At 40.4% G+C, this 21,079-nt stretch overlaps 1 protein-coding gene across 1 annotated transcript in view; it reads right to left on the reverse strand.

Moving 5' to 3' along the window:
* ABCE1 (ATP binding cassette subfamily E member 1) overlaps positions 1–21,079 on the reverse strand; it is a 91,236-nt gene that overhangs the window by 1,990 nt on the left and 68,167 nt on the right. The window contains exons 12-17 of the mRNA XM_030191679.1: positions 19,615–19,674; positions 19,475–19,533; positions 17,033–17,143; positions 16,791–16,933; positions 16,545–16,667; positions 1,171–1,282 (exon numbers count right to left, since the gene is read on the reverse strand). Coding sequence (XP_030047539.1) covers positions 1,171–1,282; positions 16,545–16,667; positions 16,791–16,933; positions 17,033–17,143; positions 19,475–19,533; positions 19,615–19,674 — 608 coding nt within the window. The remainder of the gene's footprint in view (positions 1–1,170; positions 1,283–16,544; positions 16,668–16,790; positions 16,934–17,032; positions 17,144–19,474; positions 19,534–19,614; positions 19,675–21,079) is intronic.

Raw genomic sequence — 21,079 nt, forward strand, 5'->3', positions numbered from 1 at the left:
ACACAACTTTAAGACTGAAAATTTTCAGGTGGTAGTGCTCAGTGTATCATTAAAAGATAACGCTTCCCCAAAATCGCAACAGAAAGACTTGGGTCTGCCATCCTGGCACAATCTCTAACCAGTAGCAAAAAAATAGAGGAAGAAAACCACAATGAGGAAATGTAAATTTGTTCAACAAGTAATCTCTTAAAAAAACCTTCAGGAGGAGATATTAGAATAAGGTCTTAGGACCTCTTGTAGCCCACAGCTACTTCAAAGTCCGAGACCTTTATCAAAGTTTCATATCATTTGTTACTCCATCACCACCTACTCTATTACGGTCATCACAAAAGTGTCCATAAACTACTACAAAGATTGTTGGATTACTGGCTGTAGCGTTTTCAAATTATATAAATTTTATGAACATTTTTGTGCATTAGGTGGAGGAGGAGTAACAAATGATTTGAAACTTTGATAAAAGTCTCGGACTTGAAGTAGCTGTGGGCTACAAGAGGTCCCAAGACTATATTCACCTTGTTCTGATGTTATCTCCTCCTGAAGATTTTTTGAAGAAAAGATTACTTGTTGAACAGATTTACATTTCCTCATTGTAGTTTTCTTCCTCTATTTTTTGCTATTGCATCACATCATATCTGAGAGGGAGGCGTTTTCTCCTCTTTCTGGTGGTGTGTACAATATCTATCCAGAACGTGCACTTTTTAAAAATTAAAGCTAAGCAGAAAAATTGTCAAATTAGCTTAATCAAAAGTACAAGAAGATTACAGAATAGGTCAAGGGAGACATGCATAAAATTGGACTTAAGTGCAAAGGACTACCCTATTATTACTGCAAACTCCTATTTTATGTATTTAAAATTTGACATTTGAGCAACAATAATAAAAACAAAAAATCAGATAGTGTCTCAGGAATAAAAGCCTGATATCATGGAATGATTATGTCATAACCAAACTCTGTAAGCCACATTGAGCCTGCAAATAGGTGGGAAAATGTGGGATACAAATGCAATAAATAATAATCAGCTAATACCACTGCTGATAAAACAGAGTATTCCTGTGAGCTGTTTTGCACAATACTAACTCTTCCTAGCACATCATGTGAATTTCCAGTTCCATCCTCCTTTTTGAACATATGTGAAAACAACTGACAGACTCAATCAACTTCTGCTCTTACCTTGATTGAATTAAGCTTGTTTATTCTTGGCCTGTAGTTGTTTGGATCTCTTCTGAAAGTGATTTCCAGTTGTGACAAAAATTTATTCATACCAGCCAAGAGGGTTTGAGGACTAAAATATATAAACAGTACATAGAACTATTTAGTGATGATGAGAAAGAGCTATCTACAAACACAAAATGCATGCACTTATTTACATCTCACGCCACCACCCAAAAGAACACCATAGGTAGCTGAAAATATACATATTTCCCCACTTCCTTTGCTTTTTCATTTGAAGGCATAGGTCCATAAGGGATATATCTGGACCCTACACCACTTTATAATGCAAGAAACAAGAAACCAGAGAGAAACTGACAAATACAGGATACTATTAATTTACAATGTACCACTAATTTAAAGAATGCAAAGCTGTTTACCTGTAAATGAGTTCTCTGTAGACAGCAAAATAAATCAAACAATTGTGTGACTTGTCACAGTACTGACACGTACAGCTTTCACAGTGCTCATAACAGCCAGGTTTTCCTGAGAATGTACAGCATTTCTTGCAGCCTTATCACCTCATGAGCTCCCCTCAGTCTTTGCAGAGCTCAGAACTTCCCAACCCCCTTTGCTGGAATATGGGTATGTATATGTCCAATTCCTACAGAGAATTGGACATATACATACTTACTAATACTATACATACTCGCTATAACAAGTACATAATTCTGCTTTCCCCATCAACAAGCTGCCACCCAAGAGATGACTAATGATTGCCCTAACTCAACTTACTTTAGTTTCTGAGTTAATCTACATCAACTGTGAATAAACCAGTTCACTCCGATCTTACTGAATGTTGTGATGATTTTACTATTTCAAAGAAGAATATGATTGTGAAGAGTTTGAGCCTGCCCCATTAAGATCATACACAGGAGGAGAGAGGATTGCTAGATAAGAATGGTGAAATGGAGTCAGTTACATTGTAGACTCATTTCTTCCTATATCAATATATATCTGTATATATCTATATATATATAAATCTATATATCTATATAAATCTTTGTGTGAGTGAGTATACTCAAATTATGTTCAGTTGGATCCTTTACTCTGGTGAAAGAATCAGAGGAAGGCATATGAAAATAGGCTATGGCTAATGCTTCAAATAAGGAGGGTGAGGTGCTACCAGAGTCTATGAAAAGAACCTCAGTCAAACTATTAAAAAAAAATCCCTCAACTCAGTTTTAAACAGAATTTTGGTCTTTATAAAATCTCCCTTCCCTGAGGAAAATAACTCAGAAAAATGTAGCTCTCCAAGCTAATGATTTCTTGGTTTGAATTAGGGAAGGATTAGTACAGACTGGTTACAGAGAACCAAGACAGGCCTACATATAGTCCCAGTTTGATGTGATTACACCTAACAAAATTAAGTAGTTCACTATTAAATTTGTAAGGGCAATTGTGAGTTGCACCAATGCCTAGCCAGTTTTAAATTGGTTTGCAGGTTTTCTAAAAGGGAGAACTTGTATGGTGATGTAACAAGGGAAGGTTCTTACTCTTGGCTACCGGAATATCGTAGTCAACGGGATTTCTCGCTATCTCCCACACTAATATCATAAATCCAGAATAAATAAATTTAAATGTCTACCTATGTTCATTTTGCCAAATGCTACACGAATTGATTGGATTCATTATTCTTACATTAACTATATATAACTACTTCACTGATTAGCAGTTCAATTGAAGATAACTATACCAAGATCAGTAAATGTATAATATTTATCAAAAGAAAATCGGACAAATAATGCAGGTAATAGTAAAATGGTCATCTCGCAGTTGGATTATTGCAATCTAGTTTATATGGGATGAAATCAAAAGCTGAAATCCAGACTATAAATAGTACAAACTACTGTGGCAATGATGATTAAAAAGCATTAGTTAGTGGCTACCACTAACACAGACCGTCTGTTAAAGATTTTAGTACAGAATCAGGCATATTTTCAAAGCACTTAGCCTTCCATAGGTTGCTATGGAACTTTGGAAGGCTAAGTGCTTTGAAAATATGCCTCAATGTAAGGTAATTAGGGAAGAAGCTCCTCATTATTAAAGCAAATTTATCCATTTACATCCCAGATCATCATTAAAATCACGGGCTGATAACTACTGACTGTTCCACTGATCAAAATATGGAACTTGCTGAGCATGAATAAAGAAAATAACCCCAACAGAGGGAACTGCACAGTAATGGAATAGCTAGCCAAAACTTTAGCAATTAGAAAAGGCATTTTTGGTAGCAGCCCACTATAATGCAAAAGGATCTTATTTTTTAGAACGGAAGTCAAAACATGGTTCTTTTCACAGGCATAAAACTTGAAAGAAGCATCAGGGGCTGGGTAACTGACTACTGGGAGGAAGGAGCTCTGGCTTATTATTTTGAAATGATGTATTTGTAGGAAATTATACAAATTTAATGCAAAAGAGATCCACAATTATCACATTAGTTAAATGCATGGCATGTGACTTTTTTCCTTAAATACATAGTAATGTTTTAGAACTGTTATTCTGAATTGTTTTATGAGATGTTAATTCACATGTACTTGTAAATAGCTACACATGTTTTACGGATATAGCAATTAGTAAGTGGAATACCACATGAATAGGCTTTATAGAACTACTTTTCTAAAAGCACTATATTTTCTACATAAGTAAGTAGGTGTTGCCATGCTGGGACAGGCCGAAGGTCATCAAGCACAGTATCCTATTTCCAACAGTTGCCAATCCAGGTCACAAGCACCTGACAAGATCCGAAAACAGTACATTTTATGCTGCTTATCTTAGAAATAAGCAGTGGATTTTCCCAAGTCCATTTTAATAATGGCTTATGGACTTTTCCTTTTAGGAAGCTATCCAAACCTTTTTTTAAACTCCACTAAGATAACTACTTTTATTACATTCTCAGGCAACAAATTCCAGAGTTTAATTACATGTTGAGTGAAGAAATAATTTCTCCAATTTATTTAAAATTTACTACTTTGTAGCTTCATTGCATGTCCCCTAGTCCTAGTATTTTTAGAAAGAGTAAACAAGCGATTCACATCTACCCGTTCCACTACACTCAGTATTTTATATACCTGTATCGTACCTCCCCTCAGCCGTCTTTTCTCCAAGCTTAAGAGCTCTAGCCGTTTCAGCCTTTCCTCATACGGAAGTCGTCCCATTCCCTTTATCATTTTCGTTGCCCTTCTATGTACCTTTTCTAATTCCACTATATCTCTTTTTGAGATGTGGTGACCAGAAATGCACACAGGCATTGTAACAACCTTGGTTTTATTTTCCATTCCTTTCCTAATAACACCTAACATCCAATTTGCTTTTTTTGCCACAGAGGATTTCAAAGTATCATCAAAGATGACGCCTAGATCCTTTTCCTGGTCAAAGACTCCTATTGTGGAAACTTGCATCACGTAGCTATAGTTCAGGTTCCTCTTTCCCACATGCATCACTTTGCACTTGCTCACATTAAACATCATCTGCCATTTGGATGCCCAGTCTCCCAGCGTCTTGCAATTTTTCATAATCCTTTCGCGATTTAACAACTTTGAATAACTTTGTTTCATTAGCAAATTTAATTACCTTACAAGTTATTCCCATATCTTGATAATTTATAAATATGTTAAAAAGCAGCGGTCCCAACACAGACCCCTGTAGAACCCTATCTACCCTTCTCCATTGAGAATACTGACCATTTAACTGTACCCTGTTTTTTATCTTTAACCAGTTTTTAATCCACAATAGAACGCTACATCCTATCCCATGATTTTCTGGAGATTCTTTGTTAAATGCCTTTTGAAGATCCAGATACACAATATTGATCGGCTCACCTTTATCCACGTTTGTTCACCCCTTCAAAGATATGTATTTGATTGGTGAGACAAGATTTCTCTTCACTAAATCCATGTTGCCTTTGTCTCATTAATCATGCTTTTGAATAAGATCTGTAATTTTGTTCTTTATAATAGTCTCTACCATTTTACCCAGCAATGTTGTCAGGCTCACTGGTCTGTAATTTCCCAGATCACCTCTGGAACCTGTTTTAAAAATTGGCATTATATTGGCCACCCTCCAGTACAATGCTTGATTTTAAAGATAAATTACAAATTACTAACAATTCTTTATTTTTGTTACATTTGTACCCCGCGCTTTCCCACTCATAGCAGGTTCAACGCGGCTTACATATTATATACAGGTACTTATTTGTACCTGGGGCAATGGAGGGTTAAGTGACTTGCCCAGAGTCACAAGGAGCTGCCTGTGCCTGAAGTGGGAATTGAACTCAGTTCCCCAGGACCAAATTCCACCACACTAACCACTAGGCCACTCCTCCACTCCACAATAGTTCTGCAAGCTCATTTTTCAATTCTATCAATACTCTGGGATGTATACCATCCAGTTTCTGGCGATTTGCTATTATTCAATTTGTCAAATTGCCCCATTACATCTTCCAGTTTTATAGAGATTTGATTGTTTCTCTGACTCATCAGCACTGAATATCATTTCTAGCACCGGTATCTCTCCCACAACTTCCTTGGTGAAGACCAAAGCAAAGAATTCATTTAATCTCTCCGCTATAGCTTTGTCTTCCCTGAGTGTCCCTTATACCCCTTAGTCATCTAGCAGTCCAACCAATTCTTTTGCCAGCTTCCTACTTTTAATATACCTAAAAAGGTTTTTATTATGCGTTTTTGCCTCCAACGCAATCTTCTCTCTCTTTGCCTTCTTTATCAGCACTTTGCATTTGACTTGCCATTCTTTATGCAGTTTCCTATTATTTTCAGTTGGATCCTTCTTCCATGTTCTGAAGGATTTTCTTTTTAGCTCTAATGGCTTCCTTCACCTCACTTTTTAACCATGCTGGCTGTCGTTTGGTCTTCCTTCCTCCTTTTGTAATACATGGAATATATTTGGCCTGGTCTTCCAGGATGGTATTTTTGAACAACATCTAGCCTGATGTAAATTTTTGACCTTCATAATTGCTCCTCTATGTTTTCTTTTCACCTTTCTTCTCATTTTATCACAGCCTCCTTTTTGAAGGTTAAATGCTAACGTATTGGATTTCATGTATGTATTGACTCCAGAGATTATATCAAATCTGATCATGTTATGATCACTCATCAAGAGGTCCCAGCACCATTACCTCCTGCACCAGATCATTCGCTCCACTAAGGACTAGGTCTAGAATTGTTCTTCCTCTTGTTGGCTCCTGAACCAGCTGCTCCATAAAGCAGTCCTCGATTCCTTCAAGGAATTTCACCTCTCTGGCATACACTGATGTTACATTTACCCAGTCAATATCGGGGAAATTGAAATCACCCATTATTGTGCTCCCCAGTTTGCCTCCCTAATTTCTGATAACATTTCTACATCTGTCTCTTCATCCTGGCCAGGTGGACGGTAGTACACTTCTATCACTAGGAGGAGTGTACTATCTTTTCACCATTACACATGGAATTTCAATCCATAGGGATTCCAAGATGTGTTTCATGTCCTGTAGAATTTTTAGTCTATTCAAGACCCTCCTTAACATACAAATCTACCCCTCCACCAATTCTATCAACCCTATCACTGCGATATAATTTGTATCCTGGTATGACAGTGTCCCTCCCACTGGTTATCCTCCTTCTACCAGGTCTCACAAATACCTATTACAACTATTTTTTTCATTTAATACAATATATTCTAATTCTCCCATAGATGGTCTAGACAAGTGTTCTTTGAGACAATTCTCAACCACCCTAAGTACAGTTCTCTGACACTCCCAGGAATTTGTGCATCATATGGTTGGTTCAAGCTGAATGTGTATTGTATGGTGCCAGAAGGAAAACAAAACAAAACAGCTATTCCAGAGGCTGCACTAGCAACAGGCCTCCTGAGGTGAAGGAAGGAAAATGGGTCGTTGAGGGAAACTGACAGAGAGTGCATATGTGTGTATGTGTAGTGTTGGGGGGGGGGGGGGGGGGAAGAAATGCTAAGAAGGAGGACATGTATACAGGAGGAGCAGATTACAGTGCTCTGATTGAGCAGCCTGGCTGGCCATGTTCTTGGAGGGGGATGAGCCCCCCCCCCCCCCACCCTTTCTACTGCATTGGTCACTTTTGTCAGCAATGGTCCAGCTCTCACAGTGAAGCTTTTTGGGGGCCAAAGTGGCCTCTGCTTGAAAAGTGGTCCAAGATAACTGGCCTAAACAATAATGTATAGGTGTGAATGGAAGGCTATACTGCACCTCAACATATATCCTCAATGGAAACTGTGCATATGTGACCAACAATGTTGTTTAAATTCCAACGAGATAGCTCACCAGATTGTTTAGCTGCAATCCTACTAGGCTATAGCAGTGAGATATGCAGTCTGCTAGCCAGTTTACTAAGGTTATTTTGGCAACTGCATTTCTTTCATCCTAACAGACTGAGTATAACAAGAACTGAGAGGAATGTCAATACGGTGAAACGAATTCTTATCTGCTAATTTTCTTTTGTTGAGTCCCTCCACACCAGTAGGTATGTGCACCCCCTACCAGCAGGTGGAGACTGAGAACTAACAAGCTATGATATCCCCACAAGTATTCAAGCCAGCTAGTATTTCTCTAACAAAGCAGTAAAGAATGTTCTCCCTAATTGTAGAAACCCATGAGTCCAAGAGAAAGACATGAGTTTAACAAAAATTTGCAAGCGCAATTAATGTTGCAGTAGCATGAAAAATAAAAACCCAGAAACATTTTAATTAAAAAAAATGCATGAAACTATGTGTATCAACTTGTTTTCTTTCTGAACAAAAACAACAAAGTGGACTGTAACACCATCCAACTAACAAGGGTGGGTTCTAGACTGGTCTAGAGGAACTCAAGGAAAGAAAATTAGCAAGTAAGAATTTCCCCTTCCCTTTACAGATGGCTTGGTCTATAGGTGGCAGGGAGTTTCTCCATTGTGATGGATGTGCAGTTCTCTGGCTTATATATCCCAAGGGATTTAGCTCTTTTATATGACAGCAATGTTTCTCCTCTTTTGCAAGAGACGAAGATACTCTGTGAGCGCTGGTACCCTTTATCTGTTTCCCTGTGGGGTAGAATTCATTTAATAAAAATGATTGTACTACCAAAGTGGATGTATGCATTATAAAATTCATAGCTTGTCCTTCATTTTAAAGATTTGCAACACTAGAACAGATTGCTTCGGCGTTTCTTGTGAGGTACAAAGCGTCCTCATGCATCTCTGAGTCAAAACAGGAGGAAGGGCTTGGACTTACCCGATTTGAAAGCTTACAACGTTGCCTGCCATATGAGATTTATCAGACCGGATTTTTCATAACTCCACCTTTTGTGATGTTGACTTTGAAGCTACTTTATGTACTGATTTGTCATTGCCATACATGATCCATCACTGCGCCCCAAGACTACTGCGTTCGCTGAAATATATTTTGATTCAAGCCTTGCGATGGGCCGTTTTCATTTCTGTAAATCTTTTCATTTACCAGTTTGCTGTTCTGAATATTTCCCAATTTTGGGTAACACTTATTTTCTACCAAGCATTCTAAGTACATAAGAAATGCCACACTGGGAAAAGACCAAAGGTCCATCGAGCCCAGCATCCTGTCCACAACAGCGGCCAATCCAGGCCAAGGGCACCTGGCGAGCTTCCCAACCGTACTAACATTCTATACATGTTATTCCTGGAATTGTGGATTTTTCCCAAGTTCATTTAGGAAATGGACTTGTTTCAAAGACTGGAATGCTAGCAGTTTGATTCTATTGCATTTGGTGAAGGAGGATGGTCCAGAGCATCTGTTTTACAAATCTCTGCGAAGGAATGATGATATGCAGCTGAAGGATTGGTACCTGTATATACAGCTGATCACTACACCTTCTCTCTTCTACAGAAATTCCGCCCTGCTTTTAGAGACTCTGTTGTTGATTAATCTTGGCATCTTCTGGCCATAAAGTGTAGCAGGTATTCTCCGAGGAATGCAGGCTTTATATTCTCACAAGGGGTGACGCCCGGTACAGGACTTATAACGAGTATAAGTGGAGCATTGTGGAGCACAAGACATGCCCCACCTTGCATGTACGCGGGCGCTGTGAGAACATGGTCTACTCAGTTTAATACTACAGCAAAAATAAAGTAAAAACAACAAAGGGGCAACTCCAAAGGGAGGTGGGAGGGATTGCAATTGCGTGGTCCAATTGACCAATATTTGTTGTTTTGTGAGCCTGAATGCTAGGGATTTCCCACTTGTGAGAATCTATAAGCCTGCTGTCCATGGAGAATACACCTGCTATAGGTAAGAATCTTTGCTTTCTCTGATGACAAGCAGGCTTATAGATTCTCACAAGTAGAGAACCGTAGCATCCAGGCTTGCCAAAAAACAAACATTGGTCAATTGGGCCTAATAACGGCAAGGACATAATGCAGATTAACCTGAAAATATATACAATCTGAATGAGAGTGCAGCCTGGAATAGAATAAAATGGACCTAAGAGGGTGGAGTTGTATTCTAGACCCCAAACAGACTCTGCAACACTGTCTGCCCAAACCGACTGTTGTGTCGGGTATCCTGCTCAAGGCAATAGTGTGATGTGAATGCGTGGGCTGAAGACGACGTCGCAGCCTTGCAAATTTGTTCAATGGAGGCTGACCTCAAGTGAGCTACCAACGCAGCCATAGCTCTGACATTATGAGCCGTGACAAGACCCTCTAGGGCCAGCCCAGCCTGGGCATACATGAACCTGCTAATAAGTGGGAAAGTGTGGGGTATAAATGTTACAATACAATACAATACATGAAGGAAATGCAATCTGCCAGCCAATTAGAAATGGTGCATTTCCCGATGGTGACTCCCATCCTGTTGGGATCAAAAGAAACAAAAAATTGGGAAGACTGTCTGTGGGGTCCGGTCTGCTCCATGTAGTAAGCCAATGCTCTTTTGCAGTCCAAGGTGTGCCAGGATGGGCACGAGGTCGGCAGGAACTTTGGGTGAGTGTGGAGGACCACCCTGAAACTTAGTATAAGGTGTAACCACCACTAAAGCCTGAAGCTCACTGACTACAAGCTGAGATAACAGCCATCAAGAACAGACCTTCCACGTCAAGTACTTTCAGATGGCAGGAATTCAGTGGCTCGAAAGGAGCTTTCATCATCTGGGTGAGAACGACGTTGAGATCCCATGGAACTGGTGGAGGTTTGAAAGGGGGCTTTGACAAAAGCAAACCTCTCACGAAGCAAACAACCAGAGGCTGTCCAGAGATGGGCTTACCTTCTACACGTTGATAAGCACTAATTGTACTGAGGTTACAGAGCTGGTCTTAAGATCAGACTCAGAAAGGTGTAGAAGCAGGGTCTGTGAAGGGGGAAGCAAGGGGATCTAGGGCCTCGCTCTCACACCAGATGGCAAACTTTGAAAGAACAGCATCTCTTAGTAGAGTCTTTTCTGAAAGTGGGCTGGAAGTATCGTGATGTTGAGTATATGCATCCTTAGTCGAGTGATGATAGCCAATCGTTTTTCTGAATCATTGGGAGAAGGGTGCCCAGGGAAACCATACTGAACTTTTCTTAGACTAGGCATTTGTTCAGGGTCCTTAGGTTTAGGATGGGTCACATCCCCCCTGCTTTCTTCTGCACAAGAACCTGGAATAAAAGCCCTGCCCTTCGTCCCCTGGTGGAACAGGTTTGACAGCATGGACCTTCAGAAGGGCAGACAGTTCTTCTGCAAGTACCTGCCTGTGCTGACAGCTGAATGAATGAACTCTTGGCGGGCAATTTGGAGGTTTGAGATGCCAACTGAGGGATGGACTATTTGAAGAACCCGCAGGTTGGAGATTATAAGAGGCCACCTTTGGTGAAAACATTTTAACCTCCTCCCCCCCCCCCCCCCCCCGACTGGCCAGTCATCTGGGACACTTGGCTATGTCTGCTGGAGCCAGTAATAACTTCATCCCTTAGTTTGCCTGGGGAGCAGCAGGGGCCTTAGGCACAAGCTGTTGACGGGCTCACTGGGGCTGAGCCTGAGTAGGCTGGTGAGCCAAAAATTTGTACATACGACTAGGATAGTACTAAGAACTCTTCCTTGGTTTGCTAAAAGTCCTCCTGAGGTGGCTGATGCAGAACACGCCCGGCGGGAGAGAGAAGAGATGGTATCAGTGTGTTTTTTGATTTGGTCAGCCATCTTCTCAACCTTCTCTCTCCAAAAAGGGGGATCTGCCAACTGCTGCTGAACTGACTGTCCAATTCAGAAACACGTAGCCATGAGAGCCTGAGCATTGCTATACTTTAAGCAGAGATCTGGATGCCACATCAAAAGTGTCGGAAGTGCCCTTGGCCAAGAACTTTCAACACACCTTCTGCTGCTTGACCAACTGGCGACAAGGCTCGTCTTGCTCTGGAGGGAGCGTCTCAACCACATCTGACAGCTGACACACCGCATTTCACAAGTAGACACTTGAGAAAAACTGGTAAGATTGTATACGAGAAATGAGCACTGAAGCCTGGTACACCTTCCTCCCAAAAGAATCCAAGGTTCTAGCTTCTCTGCCTGGGGGCGCCGAGGCATAGTCCCTGGAACTCTTGGCTCTTGAGAGCAGACTCCACCACTATGGAATTGTGAGGCAACTGAGGCCTATCAAAACCAGGTGCAGTGTGGAGTCAATACTGGGTGTCAATCTTCTTGGGCATAACAGGGACTGACAGAGAGGACTCCTAGTTCCTGACAAGGACTTCCAGAGTACCTTGTAGAGAGATGCAGTCACAGTCTCCTTAGGAGGAGATGTGTAATCTAGTACCTCGAGCATCGTGGTCTTGGGCTAATCCTCTATTTCCAAAGGAACTGGAATAGCATCAGCAATTTCCTTAACAAAAGAAGGGAATGAAAGACCCTCAGGAAGAGACTTTCTCCTTTCAGGTGGAGGGGAGGAGGGGAGGATTCAGAGAGAATAACTTAGATTCTCCTCTGAATCCCATGAGAGCTCCTCTTCTTGACAGCCATTTCCTTTACAAAAGATGGAAAAGAAAGGCTTTCCGGAGGAGACTTTCTCCTTTCAGGTGGAGGGAAGGGTTCAGAGGGGATCCTATAAGACTCATCTGAAGAAAAGTACCCGGGATTCTCCTCTGAATCCCATGAGCGCTTCTCTTCGGTTTCAGACAGTATCTTTCGATGAGATTGTCAAGACCGAACCCGCCTTGGTGCCGAGGAACTATGCCCTCGAGAGTGGCGTTGATAAGCCGACTCCTGACTCCGGCAAAGCTTCCTCCACAGATGTCGAGGGAGTGCCAGCTTGGGTGGCAGTTGACACCGGTGTCGCAGGCGGCACCGGCAGAGGCCGCACCACAGGCTGAGGCCAAGCAGAGCCACAAGAAGAAGCAGGCTAGGCACAAGCACCCCTGATGCCAATGCACACCGTTGCATAAGGCCATCCAGCAGCTCAGGAAGCAAGGCCCAGATGCATTCAAGGGCCGATACCAGAAAAGGCTGGGGTGCCAGCTCAGGCACAGATGGCAGAACCGCTGGGATTGATGCAGGAGCTGGATGTCAGCTGCTAGGAGACATACACATCTGCAACTCCTATATGGAGGGGGGAGCTGTCCTCCCAGTGCTGACAATTCTTGGGTGCTGAGTCCTTCGACGCCCTGGAGCTCCTGGCGCCATGTATCGAGGGTGACCGATGACTATGCTTCTTGTCCTTGGCCCAAAGTGGCTCCTCGATGCCGATGAGGATGACATCGAATCCTCACATTGTCTCAGGGTCGGGTCCAACGATGGATGGTTCTGGGAGCCCTGCACAGCAGGATGCCTTGAGGCAGGTGGAGACCCACTCGATGCTTCACTGCATCCAGTGTCTACAGGTCTAGTAGCAGCCATGCTTACAGACGCTCCCGATGCGATGCTGGATGCCGACACCTTCGATCTCGATGAACCGGACTTGGCTCCAAAAATCGTCTTTCATAGAGCCTCTCAGGGAAGCTGGGTCCTCTTCTTCATGCTAAGACAGAGAACAGAGTTAGCATGGCTATGGTCAGGCTGAAGACACTGCAGAAACCAAGAATAATCGGTTTCCCTCCCCAAGATTGCCCAATTGAACTGGGTACAGTGCTTGAAGCCACTGGGAATCTTTCGTGGATATGGATGGAAAAACATTGTTGGCTAAATTAAATGACGCGATGGTGCCTGAAAAAGGGGCAAGGAAGAGCAAAAAAGAAAAGGGAAAGTCCCGGCCAAAGTCAAGTGGTCCGATGACAACAGAAAAATAATAAATTTAAAAGCGAACAAAACAACTCTAAGGAAAAAAAAAGGAAAGGTAAATTCCAACAAGAGCACAATTATTAAAACAAAAAAACAGCCGGAAGGCACGAAAAATAGCTCTCTAGACTGAGTGAATGAGAGGGCAAGAAAAACATCCTCTCCTCACGTGAAAAAAGAACCGAGACCACATTCGCTCGATGAGCTGGAAGGCATTCGCGCATGCATGGTGAAGCGCAGCTTGCCTTCCACAAAGCTCTCTTTTTAGCTATGGCAAATGCCGTACCGTGCGACGCAGATCAGCATCACCCACTTGTGAGAATACAGAAGCTGTTTGTCCTCAGAGAACCTAGAAATCACCATGGAATAACTTGAGTGGGAGACTTGCCCAGAAGCAAGTGCGACCCAGTTGGTGTAGTGGAGGGTGCTAATGTAGAGCACATGCCCAGGTACATGCGGGCCTAAGCACTGCTGAGGGCAAACCCCCCAGGTGGCCACAGGGTTAACCCCAGGTGGATGCTAGACGTTTCATGACAGACCTTTAGTGCCTTCTTTTTTGAGAAGAGGGGCTGGACAGAAGGGAGGAGACATACCTGAGGAGGCAAACGTGGCTTGAGAGAAAAAAAAAAAATAGACATTTCCAAAGTGCCGGAGAATACTAAATAATGTTTGACTCAGTATCAAGGTGATGAACTAAGTGGTTATAAAATTGTGTGCCATACTGAAGCTTAAACAGATCACCAGGAGTTCGCCTCAAGGAGCAAATGCTGTACCGTAACGTGCGACTCAAAAAATTTTTCTGCTACATTTGAGTGACTTTCATGACTTTAATTATCTGGATTACTTTCATTGTTATGGACTTTTATAGAATACTAAAGTCTCGTACACCACACTGAGCACTAGCAGTGTACTAGGGAGCTGCTGAAAGAAAAAGGACTTCACCCATGATAAACCCTTGTGGGATAAACACTGGGTGATAAATAAATCTGAGGTTCCTCTTCAATAATTATTACTATTATTGGAATTAACAGTTATATTTTTATGAGTTTCCTGACTTAATACATAGTTTAGAGCTTGTAGTTGTCTAGTGGATGGGAATTTTGATTTTTGTAATACTGTTCTGCCCCTACTTGCATGGAGGCAGGCTGTTTTGTGTATGTACATATTACGCATTGTTTGTATCAGCTTACATTATCTGTAATTAAATAGCACTGTGCCCTTGAACTACAAATCCCTGTAATCCTGTAGTTCCGTGTAATAGACTCTTCTTTCAGAGCAGATATCCAGTTCTATGTCTTATGGGATTCCTTCTATTACTACTACTACTACTATTTAGCATTTCTGCAGCGCTGCACAAACATAGAAGAAAGACAGTCCCTGCTCAACGAGCTTACAATCTAATAGACAAAAATAAATAAAGTAAGCAAATCAAATCAATTAATGTGAACGGGAAGGAAGAGAGGAGGGTAGGTGGAGGCGAGTGGTTACAAGTGGTTACGAGTCAAAAGCAATGTTAAAGAGGTGGGCTTTCAGTCTAGATTTAAAGGTGGCCAAGGATGGGGCAAGACGTAGGGGCTCAGGAAGTTTATTCCAGACGTAGGGTGCAGCTTGCCTTGTTCTCTAGTTTGCTGGGCAAGTTGTCCCCCCTTTCTCTCTATCGGGTCTGAAGAGTTAGTCTGCAGCATATCTCTTCTGTGAACTGAAACTGCATATACTGTATTCTGTTGCATGATCAAGATTTCACAGTGTAAAAGTATAAATAGCATTACTACTCAGCATATTGCCAAATTCCTCCCAGCTTCTCTCTTGCATGGGGAGAGAGCTGGTTGAGAACAGACTCACAGTTTTCAAGGCAAAAACTCCTGTCTAGCACATCTGAAACGTAAGCTATTTTCCCTTGTTTAATTATTGCATTAGATCGGAGTCTTCTCATAGTGATGTTCTATACTCTGGTTTAAACTGAATGTCAAGCATAGTGTAAGGAATACTTTGCAAAGACAGATATTCTAATTTAAAGCGGCAGCTCTGGTGCTGTGATGACGTCACAGGTGCGCCAATATAGATGGATGCCCCTATAGGACCTCCTTGAGCCACTGCTCTTCAGCTCTAGGTAGGGCACCAGCTCTCCTCTCTCACACTCCTTGTGATTTTGAGCAAGACACTTAAGCATCCAATGTGTCAAGGTACAAACTATAAACCCTTCAAGGACAGGAAAATACCTATTGTATCTGAATGTAACTTTTTTTTTTTTTTTTTTAAAGGGGAAGGAATTTTGAATTTAGCTCAAGCCTTTATCAGTTATCCCTCAAGGCAAGATAAATTGTAAGCCCCCTGGGGATAACAGTATATCTCATATACCTGAATTAAGTTTGTATCTGAGGCACTAGAGGTTTGAGTGACTTGGCCAAGGTCACAAAGAGCCAAAGTGAGATTTTAACTCTGCCTTCCCTGGCTCTCTTAAGTATTTAATTAATTTTAGAACATTTCTTGAAGCCTCCAGATGTATCAAAGTAACAGTCCATAAGGCAGAACTCAATTTTGAGAGAGGGAAGGATAAGAAAATCATTTGTATTTTGTGTGAATGGGAGGCACCAAGGGGAACTCAGGAGGATGAAATAAATGAGCAACAAGTAAGAAAATATTGTGAGACTAAAAAAAGGTGTTTGAGGTGAATTAAAACTGATAGAGCTCATGAGGTGGAGATTATATGTGAAATCAAGCACATATTCAGAAAAACCTGCTTTCTTCAGAGCTCTGGGAAAGCAAACCAAGATAGCTGACTCATCCTGCTGGTTGATGGAGAAAAATATTCAAGATCAGTCTGCACCAAGAATGTTAAGGTCACCTAGAACTACATTAAAAAAAAATCTTGAGAATCCTCTTCCAAATCTACAATAAATCTTCACCCAACAAGTCACCAAATGTAAATGTACTGTGAGAAAATCCAACAGAAGGTTATATAGAAAAGCCAGATAGAAATTCTCCATGTTTTGTGTCTGATAAGTTTCAAAACAAATATCTGTTTTATTATCACTTGGCTATATTAGTTAGAAACAGTCAAAACTAACCAATGCAATGATTTTTTTTTTGTTTCTGCAGTGAACCATTGAACTTACCTGTTTGCAACTGTATCCTTGGATGGAACACCATCAAATACGATTACACGATCTGCGAGATAGGTGGCCATAATGAAGTCATGTTCCACTACAAATGCTGTTTTCTTGGCATGGAGAATAAAGCTGAGAGGAAGAAAAACAATTACAGTGTTAATGGTTTGAGACTATGTATTCACGGTGGAAAACTTAAGGAACCAGAAAGCCTCCATATCTCTGTTTAGCACACAGGGAAAAGGAAGAGATTACCGTTTGATGACTCTTGCAGCCATTAGACGCTGCTCAGAATCAAGGTATGCTGAGGGCTCGTCAATTAAGTAGACATCAGCTGGTTTGCCCAGACAGAGGGCCAATGCCACACGCTGCAACTCACCCCCAGATAATGTCTGCACCTGTCAGAGGGAACAGCAAGAAAGGCAAAGAAATACAGAAACTCTGCTCAACATTCAGCAAGTTATCCAAGTAAAAGGTGTCATGTAAGGCAGCCATACCTCTTGGTCAATGATGTTCTCGATCTGCATGGGCTTCATCACATCAGTCACAAACTGTGGATGAGTATAGGCATCTCTAATCTTCTCATGCAACAGTTGACGTACACTTCCCTGTTCAAATAGGAGTCAAGGAAAAAATACCTCAAGTTACCCTCTCGTTCTGGATGTGTAGAAACAAATTTGTCATGATTTAGTGGCAGGATTGTCCATCTGTGCTGCAACTATCCACAAACCAAGTCATTGCAAAATGTCAGAGAATGCTTAAACACTAGAAGCCTTTGGATCAAAACACAAAGACACGAATGGTTAGAGCAATAAGGCTATGAATCAGGTTCAAATACCAGTTCTCTCACTGATAGCCTTTGTGACTTAGACAAGTTACCATTTCTAGCTGCCTTGGCAACCCATATACTGTAAACAATCTCAGCAATGAAATTATCGTACCCAAATTCTAAAGATGTTGCAATTATTTGGAAAAAGTGGGCTAAAATACAACTTTACTATTCTCCTTCCCCCGAGAAATGAAAACCAGATTTCTTGATGTAATTGCCATCTTTACTTGATGGCACAGTCCTAACATCTGTGTATTTTACTTGTCTGTCAGCAAAGCTAAATCAGGATAAATGGTGTATACAGAAAGTTGATGTGCACACTGAAGAAACAAGTCCTTGCAGTTTAAACACTAGTAAAACAGTGAAGATGACTCAAAAATGGGTAGACAATGCTTCAGAGGATCTATGCATTTATTGTACACCAACCAAAATTCGACATAGCTGTGTTTCAGCCAATAAGGCCTGCCTCAGGAGTATATTTACAAAAACATAAAATTTAATATAAGAATATGCATAAAAAACAAAAGAATACTTAGATATAAAAAAATAAATAATGAAATAGTAAAATATTGACAGTTATCTGGGAATGTCCACTACACATGAAAAAAATATATAAAAAAATCCTTAAAGTCATATCTTAGCAATACAATAGTGTATCTTCAAAATATAGGAGGTATATATCTGCTCATTCATTTTATCATTGTTTTTAATATTATGAAGTTATTTTGCTTAAAATTTCAATATAGCTTGCACATATTTGTTTTCATCTTTTATGTCACATGTATGTAAGCTACATTTTGAAGATGCACTATTTTTGTATTACTAAGATATGACTAAGATTTTTTAAAATATTTTTTATTTTCATGTATAGTGGCCATTCCTAGAAAACTGTGTCATTATTTTCTTTGTTATTATTTCTTATATATCTATAAGTGTTCTTTTTTGTTTTTATGCATATTCTTATATTAAGTTTTATGTTTTTGTAAACAGACTCCTGAGGCAGGCCTTATTGGCTGAAACACAGCTGTGTCAAATCTTGGTTGGTGTAAAATAAATTCATAGATCCTCTGAAGCATCATCTACTCATTTTTGAGTCATCTTCGCTGTTTTCCTAAGGGATACAGAAGGTACCATTTCATTGGGGAGGACAGGGTATAAAATTCATGACATGTAAGAAGCTGACTGGCTGTTTTCTAGTACAATTATTTAAATCTTATTTATTTGAAATATTTATTAGCTGCATAATCCAAAAGTACTTGGCAGTGCACAAATCAACATATAATAAAGTATACAACATAAAATAACAAAAAAAAGCTTTCATATATAAAATATATACAGTAAAACATAATGCAATATCTCAATGAAAACTGGACTTGTAAGCATACTGATGTTATATTTCTCCATACATTCCATATACTCTTTAAAATTAACATCCGGAGGCCTGCTGAAATAAAAAGGTTTTCATGCTTCATTTGAACACTTAACAATTCTCCAATACTCTCAATGAGGATGTGTAAATAATTCATTTTAGAGCTTAGATCATCCAATTCGAGTTTATTGACAATACCAAAGTATCCTAACAGGTTGATAAATTCGCAATGTTATTACAATAACAGGCAAAACTAAGTTAACACCTTAAACACCAATAATAAGATTTTGAAAATTATGCTTTGTTCTATTGGGAACCAAATGAAGTTTCAACACAGGTGTAATGTGGTAAAACTGTGAAAAACCAAAGACAATTCTTGCCGCAGCACTTTGAGCTATTTAAGCTTTCAACTGATTCTTATTCAAACCCAACATTAAACCATTACAATAGTCAAAGCATGTCATAACCAAACTTTGAACAACTAATCTAAAATTATAAGGACTTCTTAAGACTAGGTTGCATTTGCACTAAACCAACTGGGATCAAAAACACAAGGAAGTACAATAAAAAAAAAAACCAAATGTAAAAAGAACGAAGACAACTCATCCAGGCCCACTAAAATCTCCAGTAGATAAGCTAGCATTGGAGAAAGACACTGACAATCTAACAGCACTGGATAAGGCCTGGGAAAATAAATTGTTTTCAAATACACAGAAAAACAAATGGAAAGAAACAACTTACTGTTGATTTGGGACTGATCTTCTGTGGTTTGTAACTCACATTCAGAACTGGTACCTCACCTGCAAGAGAAGACAGCTGTCAAAAAAAGAGCAGTTAAGATCCAGCATCTCTAAATACTGCTGAGATTTTTAACGAGGTACCTCCTTCATCAGGTTTCAGTCGCCCAGCCAGCATCCTAATGAATGTGGTTTTTCCAGTTCCTAAAAGACAAAATGAGTCATCAGCACTTCACTTTGGCCCCTTGTGACAGAACAGTGTGTTTTAAGCCTGTAAACTGCCTTTATTGAGTCTTGGCAATGCATTTCTCTAGTTTGGCCAGCAGGTGGTGCATGTTATGTTTTAAGCTGTTACAAAGAACTGACCTTTCTTTCCTTAACACAGATACGGAAATGCCTGAGTGACGCAATCAGCGTTATTCAAATGTTGTTGTTGACTGGGTTCTGATTGGCCCAGGAGCTTTTTTTTTTTTTTTCATTTCAATTGTACTGGTTTTGCCTCCAGTCTTAGCTAGGGAAAAGAGAGAGACAGATCTCTTTGCTGAGGCTCTGTGAACAGTTATATATCCTGATCGTCCCAGGTACTATTTAGACATTATGCAAATGTTTAGTTAAGGTTATAATTGATCCATATTTCAGTTACCCGTTATTGTTTGCCGATTGCACATTTTTTTGTTCATTGTTCAAATTTTAAAGACAATAAATAATTGCTTATTGCCTCTCTGTCTGGACTGACAAAGAATTCTGGTAGTTTGTGTATTGGGTCTGCGAGTGCTTTCTGGGAATTGTGGGACCACTGGGGGTGTGGCCCCAGTAACCTAGAAGTCACTGGGGTAATTTGAGAGCGGGAGACTCGCCCAGAGGTGGTTGTGACCCAGTCGGTGGGAGAAGAGAGCTAGTGTAGAGCACAAGCGGCATGTGCAGGCAGACCTGAGCTGTGCTGGGGATAGATCCTTCAGGTAGCCATGGGATAACTCCAGGTGGGTGCCTAGGTGTTCCTTGACATCCCTTATAAGCAACAGACCTTCAGACCCATCCAACTATCTCTTCTCCTCATGCCCCCTTCTTTACCCCTTTCACTGTTCTCCACTTAAGAATTATTAATATTCCACATCATCCAAGCACAACCTCAATTTAAGTACATTATAGCATCTTAAGAATAAAAACACAAACATAAACCCCGTCTCCAAAAACAATAAAACAGTAGTTAGAAATAACCCTTAAAAACAGCTTGTGTCTCATACGCCCCAAACAGTTCAATGTGCAATCCTTAAAGCAACACCAAGATCATATCATAACAAATGTCTGACAAAACCATGGTATTAATTCTCTTACAAAAATAATTTCTCTGTTCTACTCAGAAATCATTAGATCAGGGCAATCCAAATACTTAGATTGGCAACAAAAAAAAAATGGACTGACAGGTTAACATGAATGAGATAGTGGTGAAAACCTAAGGTTAATATCTTCTCCCTCTGTTGCAGCAGCAAACAATTTTATCACATAACATGGATCATTCCCTTGGAGCGCCTGAAAAAAAATCAACCAGATCTTAAATAAAACTCACCACTTAATGAGCAACCGGTGCAACTCAGCTAAAAAGGGGGAG

This window comes from Microcaecilia unicolor, chromosome 2, assembly GCF_901765095.1.
Source record: "Microcaecilia unicolor chromosome 2, aMicUni1.1, whole genome shotgun sequence".
Classification (NCBI taxonomy): domain Eukaryota; kingdom Metazoa; phylum Chordata; class Amphibia; order Gymnophiona; family Siphonopidae; genus Microcaecilia; species Microcaecilia unicolor.